At 40.5% G+C, this 24,656-nt stretch overlaps 1 protein-coding gene across 2 annotated transcripts in view; it reads right to left on the minus strand.

Annotated features, from left to right (window-relative positions):
* Positions 1-24,656, minus strand: part of commd10 (COMM domain containing 10) — a 56,930-nt gene that overhangs the window by 13,685 nt on the left and 18,589 nt on the right. The window contains exons 4-6 of one of the 2 annotated variants that reach the window (XM_042333830.1): positions 23,417-23,572; positions 22,720-22,830; positions 14,753-14,818 (exon numbers count right to left, since the gene is read on the minus strand). In XM_042333830.1, coding sequence (XP_042189764.1) covers positions 14,768-14,818; positions 22,720-22,830; positions 23,417-23,572 — 318 coding nt within the window. In that variant the 3' untranslated portion in view covers positions 14,753-14,767. Of the gene's footprint in view, positions 1-14,752; positions 14,819-22,719; positions 22,831-23,416; positions 23,573-24,656 lie in introns of those variants that run through there. The other variant, XM_042333828.1, reaches the window with a different exon arrangement.

Genomic DNA, 24,656 nt, shown 5'->3' on the forward strand with positions numbered 1-24,656 from the left:
TACTGGGATGCCAGTGTCTTAAGAATCATAGCATGCATGCACTTTACAACCCTTGCCATCCCCTCCTCCCAAAGCTACCAGCTCCACTCATGAAACACTAAGTTTCATTTTCCCTTATGCATGGTGAGATGAGGCTAAATGAAGTAAGATCATAAACTCTGGGGGAAGAGGGAAAGGAAAGATAGTTGAGGGAAAGTGACATGTATGTGGTAACACTCTTGCCTCCGAAGCTTGCGGATTCAAGCCCAACGTCAAGTATTTGAACTCATAGTCTAGGCTGACCTCCAATTCAATGTTGGGGGAGCACTGTATTGTCAGAGGTGCTGTCCTTCAGATGATATGTCAGGTGGACATTAAAATTCTCATGAAACTATTAAAAAAAGGAATTACTCCTGCCTATAAAATACAGTAATCCGACATGAAAGGTACTATATCAAATGAACAACTCTGTACAGGAACAGATAGAGATTTAAACATAAGACAAAAAGGAAGGTCAGTAGAAATGTTAAAGCTGATGTGAAAATGTGACAGATTACTATTTGAAGAATGACTACTACACTACCCCAAGAAACAAGTAAAAAAGCGTTTATTATCTTAGGGCTTCTGTTTTCGGGGTTTAAAAATATAAAATTTTCGGGATTTATTTTTAGGATTTTTTGGAATTCTAAACTATTTGGGCTTTTCAGGACATTCACTTATTTCATATAAGAAGATTCAGATGCACCTGTGCTCATGGAAAGGGAGAGAGTGCCCTTGATGTATGTACAGTGCCTCCCACTGCTCACAAATGAATCACCAGACATGCCTATGCACGTGAAATGGAAAGACGGAGAGAGATTAGTTGGTATCAGGAAGATGACCATTTACGTAAATCCTGCTCTGCCAATGTGTCTACCCTTTTTTGGACAAAGGTGAATAGTATGTAGTGAAGATTTGAAAGTCACCGAGTAAATACTGTAGAGTCTCTGGAGTCTGTGCTATGCTAGAGCATCTTCTAATTTTCTGCTACATTGGCAGGAATGACATTTCAGCAAACAAAAGCTAGGTGCTGTTTGTCCATGAGTAAACCTAGATGTTCATAGTCCGATCTCACATAAATATCCATATCAACAACAACTTAAACTTCTATAATGCCCTTCGCGTAGGATAATGGTTCAAGTGCTTCGCAATGACGGGGTCAAGCGAGAAGAGGAAGAAGGTACATTTTTAGGTGGAATTTAAAGATAAGGGAGAGGGCAGAACAGAGAGGTAGACAGAGGGGGTCTGAGATGCTATGCTGTGTGAAGGTTAGTAGTTGGTGTACCTTAAGGCTCAACCACCACTGGTGGTGCAGAGGATGAGCAGCAAGCCTGAGTTAGTCAAGCTGAGGGGCAAGAAGAGAGGGACAGGAGAAGGTGATAGAAATAGAGAGATACTAGAGCATGAACAAATTTCTGGGTAAGGGTGAGGACCTTGAAGTCACGTCAAGTGGAATATCTAATGCTAATGTTTTTTGCCTGCTCAAGATAGGCAGGAAACTACTCTCTTACATCAGCAAAGTGGAAAATATGATGCTTTTGCTTGCTGAATTAAAATAAAGTGCTGTAACCTCACAAGTAAAATGGATTTAGAGCAAGGCTGAAAGATTACCCAACCAGAATGAAACATGGAGATTCAGTCTCCAAGGTGTACAGTTCAGACTATTCAGACAGAAACTAAGGCCGACAGCACAACTCGGTAAGAGTCGATTCAAATCAATGGCTGATGTAGACTCAAAGGGAGACAATATTTTATAAAAAAATCTCTAACTTGCTTTTAATGTTGCACCTCATTACAACATCTCAAAGTGCTTCACAAAATCTTTACTGTTAAGGGTGGTTTAAGTGCTCCAAAACGTTATTCTATGTGAAAGATGCTATATAAATGCGGATTATTGTTGCGAAGGGACTGCGTATTTCGTAGAGGAACACAGCAGCCAATTAACACATAGCCATGTCCTTACAAATAGCCATGAAGCGAATGACTAATTTTATTGTGAGGATTGTTGGCCAGAAACGCTCTTTTTCAATAAATGGCCGAGATATTTATCATCCATCTGAACAGGCAGACGGGGACATCCCGTTAATGTCTCATCCAAATGGCAGCACCACCAACAATGCAAAGCTCCCCTAGAATTGCACTGGACTATGAACTATGAGCTCAAGTTTTGACGTGGGGCTTGAAAACTTCTGACTCAGAGAGGAGAGTGCTACCAACTGAGAGATGCTGACACCTTCCATACAAGTTCCTAATGGCTCAGTGATTAATTTCACAGCCTAGTGTCACAATGAGCTGTGTGGAATTGATTATTTGTTGTTAGTTGTTCTTAACTGGGCTGCAGTGGGAATGTTACAACTCACTTTAGTACTCTTGCTCGCCAGGTTTGAGAAGAGAAAATCATCCAACATTTTGAATTTCCAAATGTCCTCCTATGACCCTGCTAGAAACGCAGATAATAATAATCCTTGGATTTGATATAGCGCTTCTAATTGGTCTAATTTTTCATGTCTTCTAGACGTCTCAAAGATGTAATATGATATAATATAATATGTATGATGCCATAATAGGATTAGGCTCATCAGTGACACCCTTAAAGCATGAAGGAAGGTGAGGTACTGGAGACTTGTTGATCCTTGTTTTAGGTAAAGCAGGATAAAAACACCTGGAAATGTTTATAAATATCACATGCGCTTTTCTATCTTGGCATGGGATATTCTCATTCACAGATCATTTTGTATGACTGTGGTGTAATATAATGCGGCCCTTCCTTGTGCATTTAAAATCTCTTCACAAGGCTATTCCTTAGTCCCTTCTCTTGTTTGCTGCCTCCTCCAGGAAACTATACATCATAATAATATTAATCCTTACATTTGATTTAGCTTCAGAAGGACATCTCTAAGTGTTTCACAAGATATACTGTAAAGTGCAGAATGTCTTTTGTATCCATGTAGATGTTAGCCAAAGACTGCATTGGAATTGGCTGTGATGCCTTATTGAGTCAAATAGCTTATAATTGTACTGTAAGACTTAATCTGGGAAACTGCTGTCCAGGACACAGGGAGAAACTCTCTTCTCTCTTTTCAAATACAGTGGAAGCCGGTTATGCTGTTTCGCCCACAAAGTATACAGTCAATTCACTTTACAGTATATACTCTGAAGCGCTTTGAGACGTCCAGAGGAGGTGATAAGACACCATATCAAATGCAAGGATTATTATTATTATTATGTAGGACACATCGGAGCCGGCTATTCTGTCCGGCTTAAGCGGCGTCCAATGGTAACCCAAATACCATTAACAGCAGAGGAGCAGCAACGATGCCTCCTCCCTCCCATTGCCATTCCCATTGAACGGGAAGGGACCAATTAGAGAGGCTCCGAGGTGATTGACTGCTTTGGAGCCACTTGCGAATGGATGGACACTCCAGCTATTCACAAGCTGCTCCAGCTGTCAATCAATCGCAATGTGACTCCTCCCATCTCCATCCGGGAGCTGCTCATGACTGAATGGAGCCTCTCAAGACATAGAAGGCGCTACATAGAACATTCAGCGGAGACCAGCGTGTCAGTTTTTCCGGATTAACCGGATTGTTCTACAAATTAACCGGCATATTTAAAACGGTTAAGAATACAAATAAAAGGTAAAATACTGCACATGCTGAAAATCTACTAAACACATCTTTCCCTCCCCTCCCCGCATTCCATAGGGACTGCTCCCTCTGTGGCTCCCTGGTCCACTCCTCCATCATTACTATTACCTGCTCTGCCTCTCCCAGAACCTTCCCATACCAGCACAGGAGACGCAATACTAGCCCGTTCACCTCCTCCCATACTACTCTCAAGGGCCTCAAAAACTGCTTCCGGGTGAGATAGCGATTTACATGTACTTCCACCAGCCTAGTATACTGTATTCGCTGCTCAAACACAGACTGGATAATCGCTTTGCTGAACACTCCTTTCCATCCGCAAGTGCAACCCTGAGCTTCCAGTCAGTTGCCATTTAATTATCCTCTCCACTCCCACTCTGACCTCTCTGTCCATGGCCTCCTGCTCTGTTCCAACGAAGCACAACACAAGCTTGAGGAACGGCACTTCATCTCCTTCCTTGGCAGCTTACAGCTCACTGGCCTCAACATTGATTTTAACCACTTCAAACCTTAACCACAGCTCCAATCTTCTCTCAGCCTTGTCTCCCCACTATTTTTTTTCCCTTGTTTTTCTTTCCCCTTCCCCTTCTCTGTTTCCTTGTAAACTATTCCCCTCCAACATCCCCCAGTTCTGACAAAGTGTCATCGACCTGAAACATTAAACCACTTTCCTCTCTCCATAGATGCTGCCTCACACTGAGTGTTCCCAAGAATACAAATGAATCAGCGCTGAGCGTTTTGTCCAATTTGTCTGAGATTAACTGGCGTCTGGTTAATGTCCATTATAGTGCCATGGGATCTTTAACTTCTACCTGAACATGTAAGAGGTTTAACGTCTCATCTGAAGAATGGCACAACAAACAATGTACTGCCCAAACTGCATTGGAGTGTCAGGCTAGACGGTGACCAAAAAAATCCCAACATGTGCTTGACTCCACAACTGCGCTAACCAGCTGACTGCGTTATAGGCTTCCATGTACCTCAGTCTGATAGTATTCCGGAAACTTTTGTAAACCTGACCATCCAATATATATTCTAACAAAATGTACAGCACAACACTTATATCTAAAGGAAATGTTGGCAATATTGTGAGCCTCCAGGGTACAAAAATATGGAGAATTGACCATTAAACCTTAATTTCATTATAAAAATAATTTGAGTTTTTTTCCAGAAATGCAAATGTAACCTTTAAAAAATAGAATTTTAGTTTTTCCAGTTATGTATCAATTTTAATTTTGTATGCTTTTTGGTATGGTTCACGAGTCCAGATTGCCACAACAACTAATTTTAGCTCATTATGCAGTGAGGAGCCTGGAAGGTTAGCATATTCAGTATATGTTTTTCACTGATGGTATTATAATATGGAAGAAAATCTGATTCAGTCTGCAAATACATTTTCAAATTAAATAATGTTAACCTTCTAATAAGTGACTTGGCAGGGATATTTCATTGAACGACAGCTCAATGGCATTTCCATAATTGTATAAATCAGGTGTCCGTGTTATAAACTCTACTTTTGTTTAACACTGAGCTGGCAGTGTACACAAAGGGAAGAAAAAGACACTGTACTGAATAAGCTTTTGTGTATACAACCTCTAAAAAGGGAATCATCAACACTTGCAGTTTATGCTTTAATTCTGGCATTCATAGGTTTTAAAAACATCTGCTGGATGTCACCTTATCACCGGAGTTGTATTTTCTACGGTGTGTAAAAAAAACCTGTACTCATTAATTCAACATGGAATTGCATGACTGAAAAAAAATGTTCCCTATCTTTCTGAAGGATCTAAAAATATCTCGTGAGCCGATGGTTTGCCTCTATCACTTGTGAATTTTCTCTCTTGTGAAGAAATGCAACTGATTTTTCATTACACTGGACACAATTCTACCTCAATTCTTCACGTATAAGCAATTAATTCTTCACATCTAGGCAGCAAGGGACAGCAACATAATAATATTCTGAATCCTTATGTTTGGTATAGCGTCTTTTATGTCGGGAGGAAGTTTCAAAGCGCTTCAAAGGATTTTACCGTGAAGTGGAGTGACTGTATTTCGTAGGTACCAATGTCTATCTGGTGGACTGGTGACCAGGAAACTCCCTTCTCTTTTCAAATAGGTCCATAGTATCTTTGATGTCCACCTGAACAGGCAGAGTGGGGCCTCGGTTTAACGTCTCACCAAAGCACAGCATCTCCGGCAACGCAGATGTCCCCCAGGACTGCATTGGAGTTTCAGTCTAGTCTGTGCAAATTCAATGTCCTGATACGGATTTGACCCAACAATGGCCCAGAAGGGATGTACTATAAACTGAGCCAGGCAGACCTGGGGGAAGAATGATTGCAGAAGAAGTTGTTCATGTCCTCAGCTGACATCCATACACATGTGCATCTCCAGCTACTCGCAGAAGTAGGTGAATTGACATGAGGAAGAAGTCATAGGATGATTTTCTCCTTCCTAATGATAGCTACTGTAGCTAATTGTGTTACTGTCAAGATTTCACCCTGGCTGAAACAGCTAGCTCGGTACAGGTGAGAGACTTTCCAAGTGTAACTAGTTGAGCTTCTCATTGGAGAGACTGCATGAGCAATCATTTATTTTGCTGTAAGTTATATCTATAAACAAATACAGCCCTCCACGCCCCAAGAATTCCACCATCTCCATCCTGAGGACCTCCTCCACATACACTCCCCTCCCCCGAGAATATCAAACTTCAAACTGCTTATTTCCTCCTCCTTGCCGCCCCCATCTATAAAATCATTTGCAACACTTGGTGAAACATTTTGTTTATGAACAGGAGGACTGAAATTTCATTTATATTGAGATAACAATTTCACAATGAACGTATGAACGCTAAGCACTGAATGAATTAATGAGGATGCCGATAATTATCAGCTTTTTTTCCAAGCTACATATTCAATTAGAAATGCTTAACCAGCGTTAAGAACGAATGTATTGAAGCCACCAAAATTATCAAATAAACCAAAATGCTGAATCCTTTTTTCTTTTGTGCTGTAAAGCTCAAGAGGATTTTTTTTGAAAAAAGGTGTCATTATTTAAGGTGAATGTTACATTTTAAAACATTTTATTTGTCCGAGATCAAACCTACTACTAGCAGTACAGGCAAGGAAAGTTGCAAAAGATTAGAGCATGCTTCAAGAAGCTACCCTGCGTGAAGGGCACTATATAACAAGAACAACAAATTACATTTGTAAAGCACCTATTACGTTAGGAGGATGTCCCAAGGCGCAGGACAGTCAAGGATTTGGAACCGAGTTGGGGGTAAGGATCAGGAGGGGTGGAGGGCAGGAGGGAAGGGTAGGAGGGTGACTGAAGGTGCGGTCAAAGAGAAGGGTTTGAGCATATAAATTCAAGTTGTTGCTCGTGTTGACCGCAGATATTTGTAAGCAAGCAGACAACATGATACTACTGATTAGCACACAGCCTTTCAACTCTGGGTGCTGATTCTGCTCCACTTCAGACTGAAGAGATTAAAGGTGTCTCTTTCTGACAAGTATATGCATCCTAAGTGACAAGTTTGAATAATATCAGCTCTCAGAACAAATTGTCCATCTCAATCGGATGCTATCAGAGTAGGGGGTGTGAAAAACATTCATTGGTCTATTCGGGGCAAAAATCTGAACACCCCTGGTGTGTACTAGAAATGATCTGGTTAATGTTTATTGTTGGGTTGAGGTCAAGGAAGAATAAAAGGAGCATTAATCCACATCCCTCTATGTGCTGCATACTCTAATAGTACTCAGTGCTGTTCTTGTTCTATAAATAAGCACTCAGTTCCATGCCTAAAACCAAATAGGTCTTTCTTCTGTTCTCCTAAGTTCTATGATTTTGATGCTTTACATTCCCTGGATGTTGTGCCTGATCTAGACTCCCTGGATTATGTGTGTCTGATCTAGACGCTCATGATCGAAGCTGCTATTCTTTGTGAAGGGCGCTATATAACTGCAAGTTGACGCCTTGATGCTGTACTTTATTTAGAAGTCTTTGGTACTGTGCTGTGCATTTCTACCTGATGAGCCCATACATAAAAATGGTTAACAAGAACTTACATTTTTGTGCCTTATAACAATTAAACATCTCAAAGCATTTTACAGTAATCATTGTTAAGCGTAGTTACTATTTTAAGACAAACAAGTCAACGAGTTAACAACTACGATCTACATACAAACTAAATCAAGAATGTATTTTACTGAGAAGCTGAGGTAATCAAAGTGTGATAAGACTGGAAAGCAGAGCTGCAGTTTTATACTCTGTTGGAAATCTATCTTACTGACAGGGAATATTCTTACAGACGCCTGGGCTGTTACTACAGTTTGTAACAGTACAAATAGGTTAGAGTTTCTCCCTAAATGAATTGCTGAATCAGCATCTTAAAAAGCTTGCTTTGACAAAACATTTCCAAAAATAATTGCTACAGAAAATAAAACAAAGGTCATTAGAGCCTCCTTAATTGCATACTAACCATTGATTTCCGAATATTGCCTTCTCTCCTGGCAGATACTACAATTTTTATGAAGCTCTTCAATTTGTATTACACAAGAGATGCTAGTGAGACAGGTATTGCAGACGTAGGCAAATTAAGCGCCCTGATGTGCTCAGTTGTTAGCCTCATGAGTAAATTTGTTCCAGTGAAGTAACATAAAGACATGTTATGTCTTATTGGGATTGAGTGAAAAGGATCCATTTAGATGTCCACCAGTTTATTAGATTATGGCAGACCTTTCAATTCCATTTCTCTCTCTTTTCTCCATACAACTAAATACCATTACTTTCCAAATAGCTATAACACCCTTTAAAACACTGCAATGGATTGCTTCCAGTGCAGTGTATTTTACATATTCATTGCCTTCTCTGTGAAGAATTAGACTTATTAGGTCTGCCGACATTCTGCGTTCTTAGTCACTCACACCAAGATATTGCAAGGCCTATTAAGAGCTTACATTCACACTGTACTACACGTTATCATATTGCTTCTTGCTTCCTTATACTGCAGTGCCAAACTTTTCACCACGGCATGAGGATAGATAGCAAGATAAACAAATTAGTTATAAAAATAAGTATACGCATTACACCTGCAGGATGTGACCGTGCACCATCCTTCAACTTCCTCCACCATAAATTTGCAGATGGAAACATCTGGTGACAATCCAGCAGCCTTTTTAAAGGTACACCTGTTTCCTTGTAACCTCACTGAGTGATGATATAGTAAGTCTCTTCAAAATACAATAGAAAAAGATAAAAATATTTCCTATGGTAAATTTCCTTCACCTCTCTACAAGGGCATTCTGGCATCAACATTCCAGGTTTTTGGAACTCACTTCCCAGAACACATTGGCAACATAGAGAGGAAGATGATTTATGAGGAGTAAACGCTGCACTAAGTTTCTACTATCGTACACAGATTAAAAAGGCCATTCTTCAAATATATTCCATTACTTTCAACCTCAGTTAACTTAATAACATTTGTTTTTGCTCTTTTACAGTCCTCAAGAAGTACATCAATATTAAATATTTTTACTTAACCTTGGGCAAGTTTCCTTACTCCACATGCCTAATAATAATCCTTCCAAAACAAACACAATAATAAATTGGTCATTTTCAATCCATGACTGTTTGTGGGACATTGCTGTGCGCAATTGGCTGCTGCGTTTCGCCCACAAATATACAGTCAATTCACTTTACAGCACATTCTGTGAAGCGATTTGAGACGTCTAGAAGACGTGAAAAGCGCTATATCAAATGTAAGTATTATTATTATAATATTATTATTATCAATATATTACCTCTAGATTCCTAAAAAAATATGAATTCAAGCTGTTTCAAGCCGATCATAGCAAATATTTAATATAATAATCTTGGTATTTGATAAAGGTTCTTATTATGTCATCAAAGCATTTCACAGAATTTACCGTAAAGTGTAATGACCATGTACTTGTTTGTTAATCAGCAAGATCCCCCAAACTTCTAAATATGTTGTCCAAAGAAGGTACATATTGTAAAGGATGATGGCAACCAAAATGTAAATGTTAGGGAGCATGATTGCATGTTGTAGCAGAAATTCCCAAGTGAAAATATGCTCTCCTAACCAAGATTTTGGTAAGAAATTTGTAAGTATTTCAAAACACCACTTATAGCTTTCAGACATTCGCTTACGAAATTACACTTCAGTGAATCCTATAAAGTGCTTTGAGATTATCAGATGGGCCGAAGGGCCTTCTTCATCCATACCAATCATGTGATTTTGTGAAATCTCCTCCTAGCATGAACAGATTATTTATTATTATGTACTTTGTGATGTATGGTCCTGGAGCACGTTGGCACCAGAAATTCCTCATCATTTAAGAATGGAAATGTAGCTGCTGGAAAAGGAAGATCACCAAGTACAAACATAGAGACGTCACATTTAATCTAGGCTAACCACCTAGATTTTGTCTAGGCAGTTTTCTTAATGAGGCCAAGAAAGATACTGGCATTCTCTGCTCACACACCCGAGATAGTGTTGCAACATTCTCCCAGTTACTGAATGTCAAAAACAAAATATGTAACGGAGGAAGTAAAAGGTTTTGCCCTGCCAGGAATCGAAACCATGTCTCTCACTTGCCAGGCAAGTGCTCTAACCACTGAGCTACAAGACTCCTTAGCTCTGTCCTTAGCAATGACTGTCTGTGTGTCAGCCAAGATCTCAATAACCGATTGATGTAGAGACATTATACCTCATCAGAAAGGCCTTGCATTTGGGAGTGGGATGGGCATTATTTGTTTTGGGGGATCTCCTATGGTTGATGAGTTATGACCTAAACAAGCTCATCACACATGTATGGCAGATTTGAATTTTGCGCTGCAGTTAAACTTGGTGGCAATGTTGCGGAGGACTCCTCGTGGCACTGTGGCATCATGCGTGACAGAGTACGCATGTACGCATGCAGCACACACTGCAGTTCTATCTAGTGGCCACGCCGACTCTCAATGTGCTGTGACATCATGCGTCACAGAGCACGTATGTATGCAGGCATGCAGCACGTACGCAGATGAAGCCAAGCGGCGGGAACAAGATAAAGATGCCTGAGCGAACATCAAGCCTGTCAAGTACAAATAAGAATGCCAGACAAAAGAAAGGCAAGTTAAGTTAAACTGAAGAACAAAGAACACCATGGCTGCATTGCAATAACTCGAGGACCTGCCGGATCACACAGTAAACCCCTTCGGTTAGCGTAGCTTTGATAAGATCTTCTATCGTTCATGAGCTATGAACCTTTGATAGGATCTTCTATCTTTCATGAGTTATGACCCAAACAAGCTCATCGCACATGTATGGCAGTTTTGCCTTAAAGTGTACACACAGTTTTTATGGCATGCTAAATGGTTTGTGAGTGGTATCACTGAAATCTACATTCCATATTGGATCCTTTGGTTGCAAGCGTAACTACAACAGGTACAGCTAGTTAATCATAACTTAATCTTAAATCATCTGTGGTATAGACAGATGTGAGTTGGAGCTCACACTGAGTAATTGAGCTCACAGTCCAGGCTGACACTCCTGTGCAGTGTGAGAGATGATGTCCTTCGGATGCGATGTTAAGCTGATTTTCCATCTGTCTATCAGATTGCCACTAAAGATCCAATGACAGTATTCAAAGAGAGAAGGAAATTTCTCTCAGTGACCTAGTCAACAATCCTCCTGATAAATTGGTCATTCATCATTGGTTGGAGCACATTGCTATGCCCAAATTGACATTTGCCTACAAATATACAGTCACTATCTTAAAAGTAATTAGCTTAAAGCGCTTGAGTTGTTTTAACGTAATAGGTGCTATAGGAAATGCACAAATTATTATAATAAATGCTTCATGAAGCAAAGCTTTGCTTCTATTTAGAAATTGCATTGGCTAAATTTGAAGAGAGTAAATTGCACTCCTTGGAAAAGTATCCATTTCTGAGTTGTCTGGAGCGGTTTTCTTAAAAAAAACATTTATTTTGCCCATTGAAAGGAGCCAACCTTTGCTCCAATATGGTTTTAGGTTAGCGTTAAAGATCCCCTAGCAAACAAACCTCTGGATAAGATTGCTCAGTCACTTCATGGCTTATTTGCTGTGTGCAAATTGGCTGCCACATTTGCTCCAAATGCACAGTCACTATACTTTACACCAAATCTTGTCACGCTCTCTGAGATGTCTCGACGATGTTATAAAGGCACTATATCAACTGCAAGGATGATATTATAAACACCACAGTCCTTCACTACCTTCTTCAGTGGCCACTAGCTACAAGTGATCTTAGACAGTAAATGCCAGGAGACTATGCATGCGGAAGCAGGAGGGAGGAAAACTTGACCTCACCCTCTGTACACATGCATTTAATTTCCATCAGGGATTATGGGATTTGATCAGGACTCGACAGCTAAACTGTGATTTTCCTTTCCCTATACCAAGACATTAAGGTCATTTGTAGCATCACAACTACTGTACCAGATGAGATGAGCTTACATCACAGTTCAGTAATCTAACCTGCTTGAATGATTTGAATGAATTACAATACAAATTTACATTTATGTACCGCCTTTCACGTCGGAAGGATGTCTCAAGGCGCTAAACAGTCCAGGGTTTGCATCTTTATCTTTACTCAGTGGGCTACAAGGAAGCCCTATCTGAAGAGGATTTACATAGCTATGTATACGGAGAAGGAAAAATTCATACAGGTCAAAGGAGCCATGATATGTTTTCTCACATGTGAAAAGTCGGTAAGAAATTACTGAAGCAGATACATCAAATTGATGCTCACTTGTGTTGACTGAAATCTTTGGAAGATTAAACGCTCCGTTCAAACAATTGCTGTGGAATAAAGGTAGCACAGAGTGAAACAAAGAGTAAATTAAACTGCTCAGCTCTTACTAATGCCACTATCGTACGCCATTCCGCTTTAGTCATATTACTGAATCCCATAACACTCATTTGCATATGGGGAGGATCGAGTGCACTCTCCAGCTATAAATCATTGGCAGTTGTACTTCAACTGGTTTAGTTCTACTTAATTTACATTTTTTAAAAATAAAATGTAGCTGTAATGTAATGGGTCTTATTATTGCCTGGACACCACAGCTGGCCTTTCTGGTATGCAGGCTTCGCTGTCAAAGAACGCAATCGACTTCATAGTATTACTGTGGGAACAGGCGTCCAACAGAACAAACATTCACAGAACAGTTTCTTTAACACTGAACACAAAACAGGCAGGAATTCACTTTCGCCAACGTCACCAATAGGCCAAAGGCTGGCCGATAAATACTGAAATACGTTCTTTGTGTATTCATATTTGACCTCATACTGGGAGCTGGAAATACTGGATAGGGCTGGTTTCACTGACTAATTCAATAAACATTTCAGTTCTAAAAAGAAGCAAAGTAAAGCTAGAATTAAAGGACTACACCAAGAAGGTATTTTAATGGCCTTAACCTGCATTTTAATGGCCTTAACCTAGAGTACAGTCTGAAAACGATCCTGTGTGCGATAAAAAAATTTAACACCACAATCACAAAGGCACAATTTAACTACAAGCTCAAGTGTTCTGGCAACCTTTTGGAAAGTAACCAGTCATGAGGCTTGAACCCTTAACTTTCAGTGGCAAGTGCACAACCTACCAACTGAGCCAGACTGACAACATTGAGTAACATCCATGATTGCCATGCGGCAGCAGTGATGGATAGCCAATGGGCTTGATCGATTTGTTTACCTTGAATTAAAAATTGTGGTGCAATTAATTCAACTTAAATGGGAATAATTCTGCTGGGACTGATGAATACTCTTAACCTAAAGTAGTTGAGCTATGCCTGATGGCCCCAATACATGTGTGGTATGGGAGAGCTTCCAAACAGCAGGAAAAAAAGCATTCAAATTATTCAGGTGGTTGAAGTGCAGCATATTGATGACTTTTATTAGAAGAAAGTATTCTGAAGCAGTCATTGCTTAAAAATGTTAGAACAAAATTATATTTCTTCCCATGAGACAGAATGCCAAGTTATAGGACAAACTTCCAGAAGGAAACTCAATGAGATTTGTAACCCAGCCAAAAGCCAAATTTATTCTAGCAGACAGAATTGCTCATTCACTTCATCGCTGCTTGTGGAGCACGGCTGTGTGCAAATTGGCTGCCATGTTCAATTACAAAATACAGTTACTACACTTCATAGTTAATCCTGTGAAGCACTTTGAGACTTCTACCCAACATGAAAAGTAATATATCAAATACAAGGATTGGTCAGAATAATTTATTGTCATTAATATTCAGAAGGTCATCTGAGTATGACATGAATCAACAACAACAATAAAATTACATTTGTATAGCGCCTTCTATGTTGGGAGGACGTCCCAAGGCGCTGGACAATCAGTGTTTCGGACCTGAGCTGAGAGCCGGGATCGGCGAGAGTGGAGGGCAAGGGGGGAAGCAGGGAGATCGAAGGCACTGTTGAAGAGAAGGGTCTTCAGATGGGTCTTGAAGGAGGTAAGGGAGGGGGCGAGGCAGAAGGACTGCGGGATGGAGTTCCGAAGGGTGGAGGCAGAGTGGCTGAAGGCCCGGCCACCAACGGTGGAGCGGGCGAAGCAGGGGACATGAAGCAGGCCAGAGCCAGCTGAGCGGAGGGAGTGGGCAGGTTGGTAGGCGGTTAGGAGATAGGACCATGGAGAGCTTTGAAGGTAAGGACCAGGATCTTGAACTGTATCCTCTGTGTGATGGGAAACCAGTGGAGTCGGGTGAGGATGGGGGTGATAGGGTCACGGTGCCTGGCAAGAGAGGACACAAGCTGCAGAGTTCTGGAAGCTCTGCAGCCTAGGGAGGGAAGAGTTGGGGAGGCCGACAAGCAAGGAGTTTGCGTAATCGAGCCTGGATGTTATGAATGCGTGTATGAGGGTTTTGGCAGCCTGTAGTGTGAGACAGTGTCGGAGCTGGGCGATGTTGCGGAGGTGAGGGAAGACAGAGCGGGTCATGGCGCAGATGTTGGGTAGAAAGGATAGTTGAGGGTCAAACAAGACACCAAGGTTCCAGATTGGCTTAGCAAGGTTTGGAATCAGCACGCTTCCTGTTCCTCAATGCTAATCTCATCACTCCAGTGAAATGAGCAGGTTCAGGCTTCCCAATGGCATTGAGTTCTCCTGTGTAGCAGAAATTCCATAACAGATATATAAGAGATCCTCCAAAAACCTTCTTGATTCAAAACAGCTAGTTGCTGGACTTGTATCTTAATGCAGCAATCTATCAGATTGTAGCTATTTGTTTTCCTGAAACCAATCTGGTAACTTGTCATTACTGAAAACATGGACCCAGTCAACATTGTGATACATAATTAAGGGGAAATATTTTTTAAAGAATGTTTTTTTTTCAGCAAACATTTGTTCAGATGATGAAGCCACAATGTTTTCCTACAATAAGGGCATTTGTTTTAAGAAATCCACTGTTGCAGCTTTAACAAGATCTAGTAGTGCTAAACAATTCTGTTAAAAATGTAGTTTAAAGATGGCGCAAGTTACAGCACCACATTTTTGGGTACAAACCCTCACAAGAGTGGCTGGTGGAGACACCATTCTCATGTTGACATGTTAATTGATCCAAAAAAACACGCAGATGTTCAATGATTTATATGGAGCACTAATGAAGGAGTCTCGCACAAACCAATTCATGCACTTAAAGTAATTAACTGCCCATGACGTCAAGGATGAAATTACATCACTGCCGCCTCATCTATTAACTACCTCCAGCCGTGAAAGCAAATCGGCAGCAAGTCTAATTTTACAAGTAGGATCAGTGAGCAACATTTACCTATTTAATTTGAATAATTTAGGTGTATGTTTGGGCAGAACTTGATTAACAAATAAAATAAAAGTAGATTATTGACCACGAAAACTGTGGCCAGGATTTGGCTGCGTGTGATTATGTTGCCCAACGCTGGCAAATCAAGAACTATTAATAGAGGTCTTCACAGAACAGGAGAGCTCACTAACCACAAGAGCCTGTGCTATACCTATCTGTGCTATATACACAACAACAACAACTTGCACTTATATTGCACCCTCTACGCAAGGTAGCCTCTCAGAGCGCTTAACAGTGGCGGAGCCTGACTCCAAGCCGGGTGGGTGGAGGTGACCGTAAGCACGGTCGAAAAGGAAGGTTTTCAGGCAGGCTGTGAAAATGGAGAGAGGGGGTAAGGCAAAGGGTTTGAGGAAGAGTGTTCCAGAGTTTTGGGGCGTTGAGGCTGAAAGCGCGACCTCCAATGGTAGAATGGAAGGTGCGAGGGACAAGTAGGAGGCCGGTCCCAGTCGAGCAAAGGAGCCGGTGGTGGATTGGGGAGTGAGGAGATCAGAGAGGTAATGAGGTGCCAGGGATTGAATGGATTTGAACACTAGTGTGAGGATCTTGAAATCGATCTGTTCAGTGATGGGGAGCCAGTGGAGCCTGGCCAGAACAAGTGAAATGCGGTTACGGAGTTTGGTCCGGGTAAGTTTCTGGGTATCTGAGTTTTGAATGAGCTGGATTTTCTGAATAGTGGCGCTGGGGAGACTGGTGAGGAGTGCGTTTGAGTAATCCAGGCGGGAGGTGACAAATGCATGCACAAGGATTTTGGCTTTATTTGGTGTAAGGTACGGTCAGAGGTGGGCAATGTGGCGGAGGAAGGCGGCCCTGGTCAGGGACTGGATGTGGGGAAGGAAGGACAGCTGGGGGTCGAACCACACGCCAAGATTGCGCACTTGGTGACTCTAAGGGAGAGCCCAGGGAGGTTGAGGAGTTTAGATCCGTAGAAGTGAAGATGTTGATAGGAGCCAAGGAGCATGGCTTCCGTATTGTTCACATTCAACTGCAGGAAGTTTGCACTCATCCAGGCCCTGATGTCTGCCAGACACGCAAGCTAGCATCTTGGAGCACTTATTAGTTGAAAGGAAGTAGAGCCGGAGTTTTCCCTCAAAGTTTGTAAAACAAGAGAAATATCGACCATGCAGATGAAAGTTCCCTTGCTTACTTTGTACACATGTTTTAAGACAACTGTGGCCAATAAACAGGGAAAGGGTCAACTTATTTCTCACCCTCCGAACAACAACTAACACTGACTTCAGAGGGTATTATGACCATCATCATAACAATCCTTGCATTTGATATAGCACCTTTTACATCAGAATGACATCTCAAAGTGCTTCATTGAAATTTACATTAATATGTTAATATGTAGCAACTGCACTGATATGTAGTTAATAAGTTAATATAAAAACTGTGTATTTTATAGTTGAATCTGACTGCTAATTTATGCACAGCAACTTCCTACAAACAGCCATGAAGTGAGTGACCATTTTCTTCAGGCCAGCACCCCGAAGAAACTCCCTTCTCTTTTTAAGTAGTGCCACGGGATGTTTAACATCCACCTACTATATAACAAATTCTAAATGAAGATTGCAAAACTAGAGCCAGAGAAAGATCAAACTTCCCAATGGATCAGTGGGTAATGTATGGGTTGGTCTGGTGCTGAACCACACAGGTGCTGAAATCGGCCTCAATCAATGCTTCCAGGCTAGGTTGGTATTGCCAAAAATGATATAGCACTCTCACTCTTATTCACCAGTAGTCGACATGTAGACATGTTCAGGCAGTAATATTGCTCCCCACACACCAGCAACAGTATTCTGATGAACAGCCTGTTGACATGCACTGTCTGAGCTCAAGTACAAGAAAGGATCGCTTGGATGAGGAGCTTGTCACCTAATCTTATCCCAAACATGAGTCACCAGCTTCGGTGGTGGGGGGGGGGATGAGGGAGAAAGGTAGAAAGGTAAAGTAAAAATGTCAACACTACAAAGTACTTGTGAATTCACTGTATTAACTGAATAAAATCTATGTAAAAACAGGCACAAAATCCTACTGAAACCTCCAATAAGTTAATTCACTAACCTTCCCCCAAGTGGCTGTGTACTTTACCGATACACACCACCCATAGATGTGCAACAATTGCTTTGTACAAAATGTCAAATCCAATTCTGTTGGCCTTAATACGAGTTTAAATTCAGTCAAAGAGTACTAGTATCACTGTAGGGACATTCTTCAAATCTTCAAAGCCATTTACAAAATCAGTGAGTATTAATAGTAAACCCGACCAAGGGTCAAAATACAGATTCTTTTAAGTTCATTGTATAACTCTAGGCTAATAATATGTCATCACCGACCTAAACACAATTCAAAGTGCATGAAAGAAGTTTCAACTTCAGTTTGGGGATTGTCTAATTATTCAACTGTCTGGGAAAGTCACAACTTTAAGCTGAACAGAACCGTTGATAGATTCTGGGAGCCAAATTAATGGTCACTCAGCTCATTCATTAACACATATGAATAAAATGAAAAAAGGGCAATTAATCAACCTGTCAACTAATGTATATAATTCATGATGACATAGCATAAGAGCTTACTTTCATGACTGATACCAAGTACTGTAGAAACTTTCAATAAAACTAACAGTAGTCACGTTGTGCTTGTAACTGAACACTCTAGGATGGAAATAACTGTCTAATACAAAGAACAAAACACTTTACTATCCACTTACAGTACTTTTTCAAATGTTACCTACAATCTTAAATTGTACAGTGCCAACTAAGAATATTCAGGACACCTACCCCGCGTAAAATAGATTGATAACACAATGCTTTTTTTTACTAACAGCTCAAAAAAGTGCTCAACAACACCAACAAAATACATTTATATAGTGCCTTTCATGTTGGGAGAATGTCCCAAGATGCTGGACAGTGAAGGGTTTACACCCAAGGCCAGGGTTGGAGTCAACAGAGGTGGAGGGCAAGGCGGGTGGAGGTAGGAGGATAAACCAAGCCACAGACGAAGAGGAAGGTCTTGAGATGGGCCTTGAAGGAGGCAAGGGAGGTGGCGAGGTGGTGGAGCTCGGTGATAGAGTTCCAGAGGGTGGGGGCAGAAACGCTGAAGGGCCGACCACCAATGGTGGAACAAGCAGGGCATGGGACACAGAGTAGGGCATTGCCTACCGAGCTCAGGTGAGAACCGCATTGATATTTTCAGAAGTTAATCTGCCACGTAGACATCTTCAAGCTTTGAACCCAGAGTAACCGAACAGCAGTATTCTTTACAGGGAAGAAAATAAAGGAGATAAAAGGGGATAATAGGTGGATAGGTGGACAGTTGTCTCCAAATACCTCTTTAGAATATCAACCTAGTCTACAAGCTCAAGCCGGAACATGGGACCTGAACCTACAATCTTCGGACTCTTTGAGGTGAGAGCCCCAACAACTGAGGCAAGTTTACTCAACACATTTTAACAACACAAAAAAAAGAGGTTAGCCAAGCGCATGAACAAATCTGTAAAGCTGCCTTACCTATACTGCATTTTAAAAAAATGGTGAAAAAAATCAATTCTACGCTACATCTTACTGTAACTTTGAAGTTCCTCATTCACTGTAAAGTGAAAACATGTGTCTGATAAACTCAGAAGTATTTTACAGCTTCTGCTGTCATTAAAGGAGTTTAAAATGTCAAGAAAAGCAGCATGCATCCTGGAAAGGGAAACAATATCTATTCAGAGGCGGTTTTGTTGAGGCCATATTTCAATAGTGCAGAATTGGACCATACAGGCCAACAAAGAAAAATGCTGCAACTCAAATTGCACTATTAGATGCTGGCAATAATTAGACACACTTAGTAGGAACACAGTTTAGAACAGTTAATGGCTAAAACACAAGCATACAGGAAGTAGCTTTGTTCTTGAACTTTTATTCAGACAACCTAATTAGACTTACTAAGGAAACAACTAATTAAAAGATAAATATCATTACATTATTCCAATTCACATATGGGTATGGAATTGCTCTGCACTTGAATCCTACCTATGCATAAATACATTCAGAAAATAAACACTTAGTTTATTTAGGGCATTAAACGCATTTATCAATTTTTCTGCAACAATTTTCAATGACTTAATTGTGAGACGATGTGAAATGAAGAAACTCAGTAGCTATCACAAATCCCTTCGCAGCTCAAATGTGATGAGAACGAAAATGCAACTGCAAATTACTCGTGGATTATAAACCACATACAATGCGAGATGAGCAATGAATACCTGAAATACAGCAACATTCAGGTCAAAACCAGAATGAGAAAAGGGGTTGCCTTTAAATGCATTCAAAATTGACGATAGCATTTGAGGTGCCGTGTCCAGTTAGTGAAGACACAATGACAAGTCAGTGTTCACAGAAGCAATGCAAAGACATCGCTCAGCATAATGTTTTAATGGACCTCTAAGTGATGGGAACAAGTCACTCACGCAATGGAACAGCAGAAAAGCATCACAATTTTTAATGTACAAAAGCTAGGATGCACAGCCAGGTCTCAGGAAATCTAAGAATATAAGAGGATTATCATTTTAGATTGTAGGCTGCAGTCCATAAACCATACATTTTTAAAAACAATTAATAGTTTGAAAGGAAGCTTATTTTTGAAGAGAAGCATGTTTAAGTTGATAGAACAGAGAACTTAGCCAGCCTGTAGGATCTTTATTCCTTGGGCTAGATTGCTAAAATGTTTGCAAAGAACTAATAATAAGCCTTACATTTGATATAGCACCTATACTGACGAAGCACTATAAGCCCTTCAGAACTTTTCTACAGAGTATAGTGCCTGTGTATTTTCTAGGTGAATGAGGCAGTTAATCTCACAAACAGCCATGAACTGAGTGAACAATTTTATTTGGGGCACTGTTGGCCAGGACGCCAGGAGAAACTCCCTCTCTTTTCAAACAGTAGTGTCATGAGATCTTTAACATCCATGTGAACCGGAATACACTTGAGCCCACAAGCTTTTGACTCAAGAGGCGAGAATGCTATCAACTAAGCCAGGCTGACGCCTAATGATGCTGATGGGAACCAAGTAAGAGAGCTTCAGTCTTGTCGACATTTAAACTGTAGAAATTAGATATCATCCAGGACTTGATGTCTGACAGTCTATCAGTCAGAACAGCTATGGTCCTGGAATCAAAGTTAAGATGAGGTCTTTAAGCGCTCTGGGACGCTGCTACCCTGGGTGAGGGGCGCTATACAAATGCACGTTTTTGTTATTGTAGAAGCAGGAGATGGAGTTGGACGTCCTTGGTGTAAATGATGTCACCAAGGGAGAGCAAACAGATGTATCAGCATAGAGCCCTGAGGAACACCACAGGTGACTGTGCATTGGTGGGAGAAGAAGCCATTAGAGAGACAAAGGAAGACTATGAAACCAGGAAAGGACAGAGGCCATGAGGTGGAGCAAGGAGGAGAGAATTGTAAAGTTAAAGCTGGTGAAGAGATGCGTAAAAATAGGGAATAAACACTGCTTGTTTGAAGGCAAAATATGGTAGGGCTATGCGCAGTAAATTGGGATAAGAACAAAGAATTACCCAGTGGGCTAAACACAGTAGATTGAATTACTACCAGTATTAACTTGTTGTGCAGATATAAATGCAGCCTGTGATATTGTCCACCAATAATGAAATTTAAGATCACGAGTACCAAGAATTGTGGAAAACTAGCTGCCAAATTAAGACTAAATCGAAAACTGTTTTCTAAAATTCTGCATGACTTTACTTTAAGTTAATGTTCTTCAAACTAAGATCATGGAAAATTTTGGGCTCAGGTTAAGCTTTTGGTCTTAAGGACGAGTGAGAGAAATACTGGCTAGTGACAATCACACACACATACACACACACACCCAAAGTAAGGGCAAGTGGAGGCAAAATCAAAATGTATTGAAATATATCAATTATCTTTTCCATCAATTTTAATAGCTGTTTTAGATTGTGGCCAACTCAAAAATGTAATTTTGAAAATATAAACCTACACTGCTGTGTAATGCTCACTTGTCGTTCCACAATTTCCCCTGGGATCAAAAAGCATAAAGTCTTTTGAGCTGGCAGCAATTTGCTAATGACTAGCAGCAGTCTACATTACTCAGGTTGTACAGAATATAGTATAAAGCAAACAACACGATCTGTGCCACTATACCAGCTGGGCTCTGCCATCCACTTCAGTCACTCCAAATGTACCAAGAGACTTCTCTTCTGAAGCACAGATTACTAATGCATTGTCCCAGGCAAGTGCCCTACTGACAAGATTGAATGCAAGAAACATGGAAAACGTGAACTCCAATCAATGTGCTTCTATTGCCATCTGCTGTCCACTCAGAGTAAGATCACATCAAGAGCAATAAAAGCAATATGAGGAGTAAACTGCAAGCAACTGACACCGTTGAAGTTAAATGCTGCAGTGAAAGCTCAGAAGTGGGCACAACCATCCTATGATTACTTTGTGTGCTGTCACCTCCACGTCACCACTCTCAGGGCATAAAAAAAATTTTTTTTGAGAAAGCAGTTGGCTGCTAGACTGGCTGTGGAGTATGCAGTACATATCGTAAAGAGTAATTGGGAACCACTTCTGTGGCTTTCCCCACCCTTCCCGGCACACGGGGTGATTGTTAACAAATCTACTTATAAGGCACTAAATCAAAAGTTTCTTGTGATAGCATAACTCCCACCTTTCATAAATACTGTAGAGAGCTTATGTGGACAGTGGTAATACGAGTAATGGTAGTATCCCAAAGGTCAGGGTGTCTCAAATCCCCTTTCCCCACCAATGCATTCCCTCAGCCTGGCTTTTAACCGCACTCAACAACCTGTAGGCTTTTAAAACTCAAGCAGTTACCTACGAACTAGCTCTCAATCTATCCATTCTGCTCTCCTTTTTTCCAACTCATCATCTTGAACCATCAGCATGTTCACCTACACTCCCTGATCCCAAACCCCACCCCCGCTCAGGTCTAAATCCCTGACTGTCCAACGTCTTGGAACATGAAAGGCACTATACAAATGTAATTTTGTATTGTAGTATTGTTTTGTGTGTCCCTTAGATACTTTCCATCTGACCATTGGCTGCTGGGTACCACCTTTATCCTTTCAATGGTGAATCAAAAAGCTCAATCATAAGTGAAGTTCCTTTTTACATCATCATCCTCAATGAATGTGACTTACCTCAGAGTCTTCACTATTAACTCCTAGCTCAAGAATGGCATGAGGAGACTTCAGTTTGGCTTGCATCGACTGAGCCATTTCAAGGTTGAGCTGCCAGCCAATTGTCTCAAGCTAGAATTAAAATGTAAGAAATTACTGCACAAGTAAATCGGTTTTGCAGTGAAAACACAATTTCCGTCTGTAAGAAAACAGTTAAAATTTAAAACAAAATGTTCACTCTCAACTGTATGGCAACAGCTGATGTTTCCACCTGGAAATTCCTAAATTATAGAGCAATACTATATATTCAGTGAGGTGAAGCTCTCTCCCATGGTTCAGATGTATGGTTACATAGAATCCTACAGGATGGAAACAGGCCATTTGGCCCAACTAGACTGGACAAACATTCTGAAAACTTCTCAATCAAACAAGTAGCAAGACAGATTTGATGGTGCAACATGCATCAAATGCCAGTCAGTGAAAGCAATATTCTGGCATGAAGCATCACCTTCAGGAGAGTTGGGAGTAAGGGGAGAAATATCCAAGGAGGTGGTTTATTTTAAGCTATGATATTCAAACACACTGCATTAGCTATAATACTCTTTTTTGGAAACTGAATCCTGTGGGCAAAAATAATTCAAGCAAAGTTTGTTTATTTCTAAATAAATGAAGGGCCATTAAATATTTCTTAACACTATAGACAAGATAGAGTGTGTACCTTTTTGGGAGCAAATGTTCTATGGCGGAACTTTTCCACCGTTTCTTGGCCTGTACTTGCCCAGGCCTGAGTAAACGCCTCGGACTTCTCTTGGCTTAAATGGATGTTTTCTAATTGTTGATGGAGAATAGTGGGTTTCATGTTGTAATAGGCTGCCTGGGTAAGACGATGCAAGAAAGAAAGGTAAAATGTCAAAATATATGCTCCAAAACCTTGCAAATAACATTATTAAACAAAAGCAATGAAATGCAGTGAGCTCTGATTTTCCACTGTTTAAGAGGTACAACTGTTCTTACAGTATGAGTTGATCTAAAGTGAGGAGCGGAAACACAGACTTTTGTATCTCCAAGTATAACTAAATGACATATCCGGTAAATGTTCATTCTTAGAGGAGCGTAGGCACATTACTGCACCAATATTCTATTACCAGACACTCTTTCTGCAGAAAGACTACAGGACCTGAGGAATTTTATTTTTAAAACGATGAAGATAAAATGACTGAATTGCATGTCTAATAGTTATTCATTTCTAAATCCTTGTTGATGTTTTTGGAAGTTCACCCTCACTAAGTCATAGGAAACTAGAATATAGGAAATCAAGTTCCAGCAGGTCTCTCCAAAAGAGAATTTAGACCTGCTGTGTGGAAAAGAAGGGAAGAGAAGAGGGAAGAAATGTATACTCTAATGCAGATCAGGTAAATTAGTGCTCTGAAGATCCTTTGCAACATTGAGAAAAATACAAATAATTTCTCAGCTTGAATTCCATTCCCTCACTTGTTCAGTAAGTGCCTAAATTCAAGTAATTTGCATCAAAATTAACTATCCAGCAAAATAAAGCTTGGGTTAAACAAAGGGCATGCTCCAATATGCTGAAGAAGCTATCTAGAGCTTTGATTGGTGTCACACAGACACAGTCCTCATTGAATTGGAGGAAAATAATAAAGAAAATATATAATCATCTTTGTCAGTAGCATGCCTCAAAGGGTGGCAACAGTTCTGCTTGACTTGTGAAAAGAGCTATTAAGTAAATGTGTCATAGTATAGCCCCTGAGATATACATTATATAGCAAACATTTTATTATAAATTATGAAAAGTAAACCACAGGATATCAAGCTAGGATCCACAGATCATCAAAATAAAGAACATTAAGCCCCAGGAAAGAGTCCACTCAACACATCCCAACTATATCTGTGAAAATTGAACAAACGGGAGCTCTCCATTTAACAATGTTTTAACCATA

This window comes from Callorhinchus milii, unplaced genomic scaffold, assembly GCF_018977255.1.
Source record: "Callorhinchus milii isolate IMCB2004 unplaced genomic scaffold, IMCB_Cmil_1.0 Scaffold1, whole genome shotgun sequence".
Taxonomy (NCBI): domain Eukaryota; kingdom Metazoa; phylum Chordata; class Chondrichthyes; order Chimaeriformes; family Callorhinchidae; genus Callorhinchus; species Callorhinchus milii.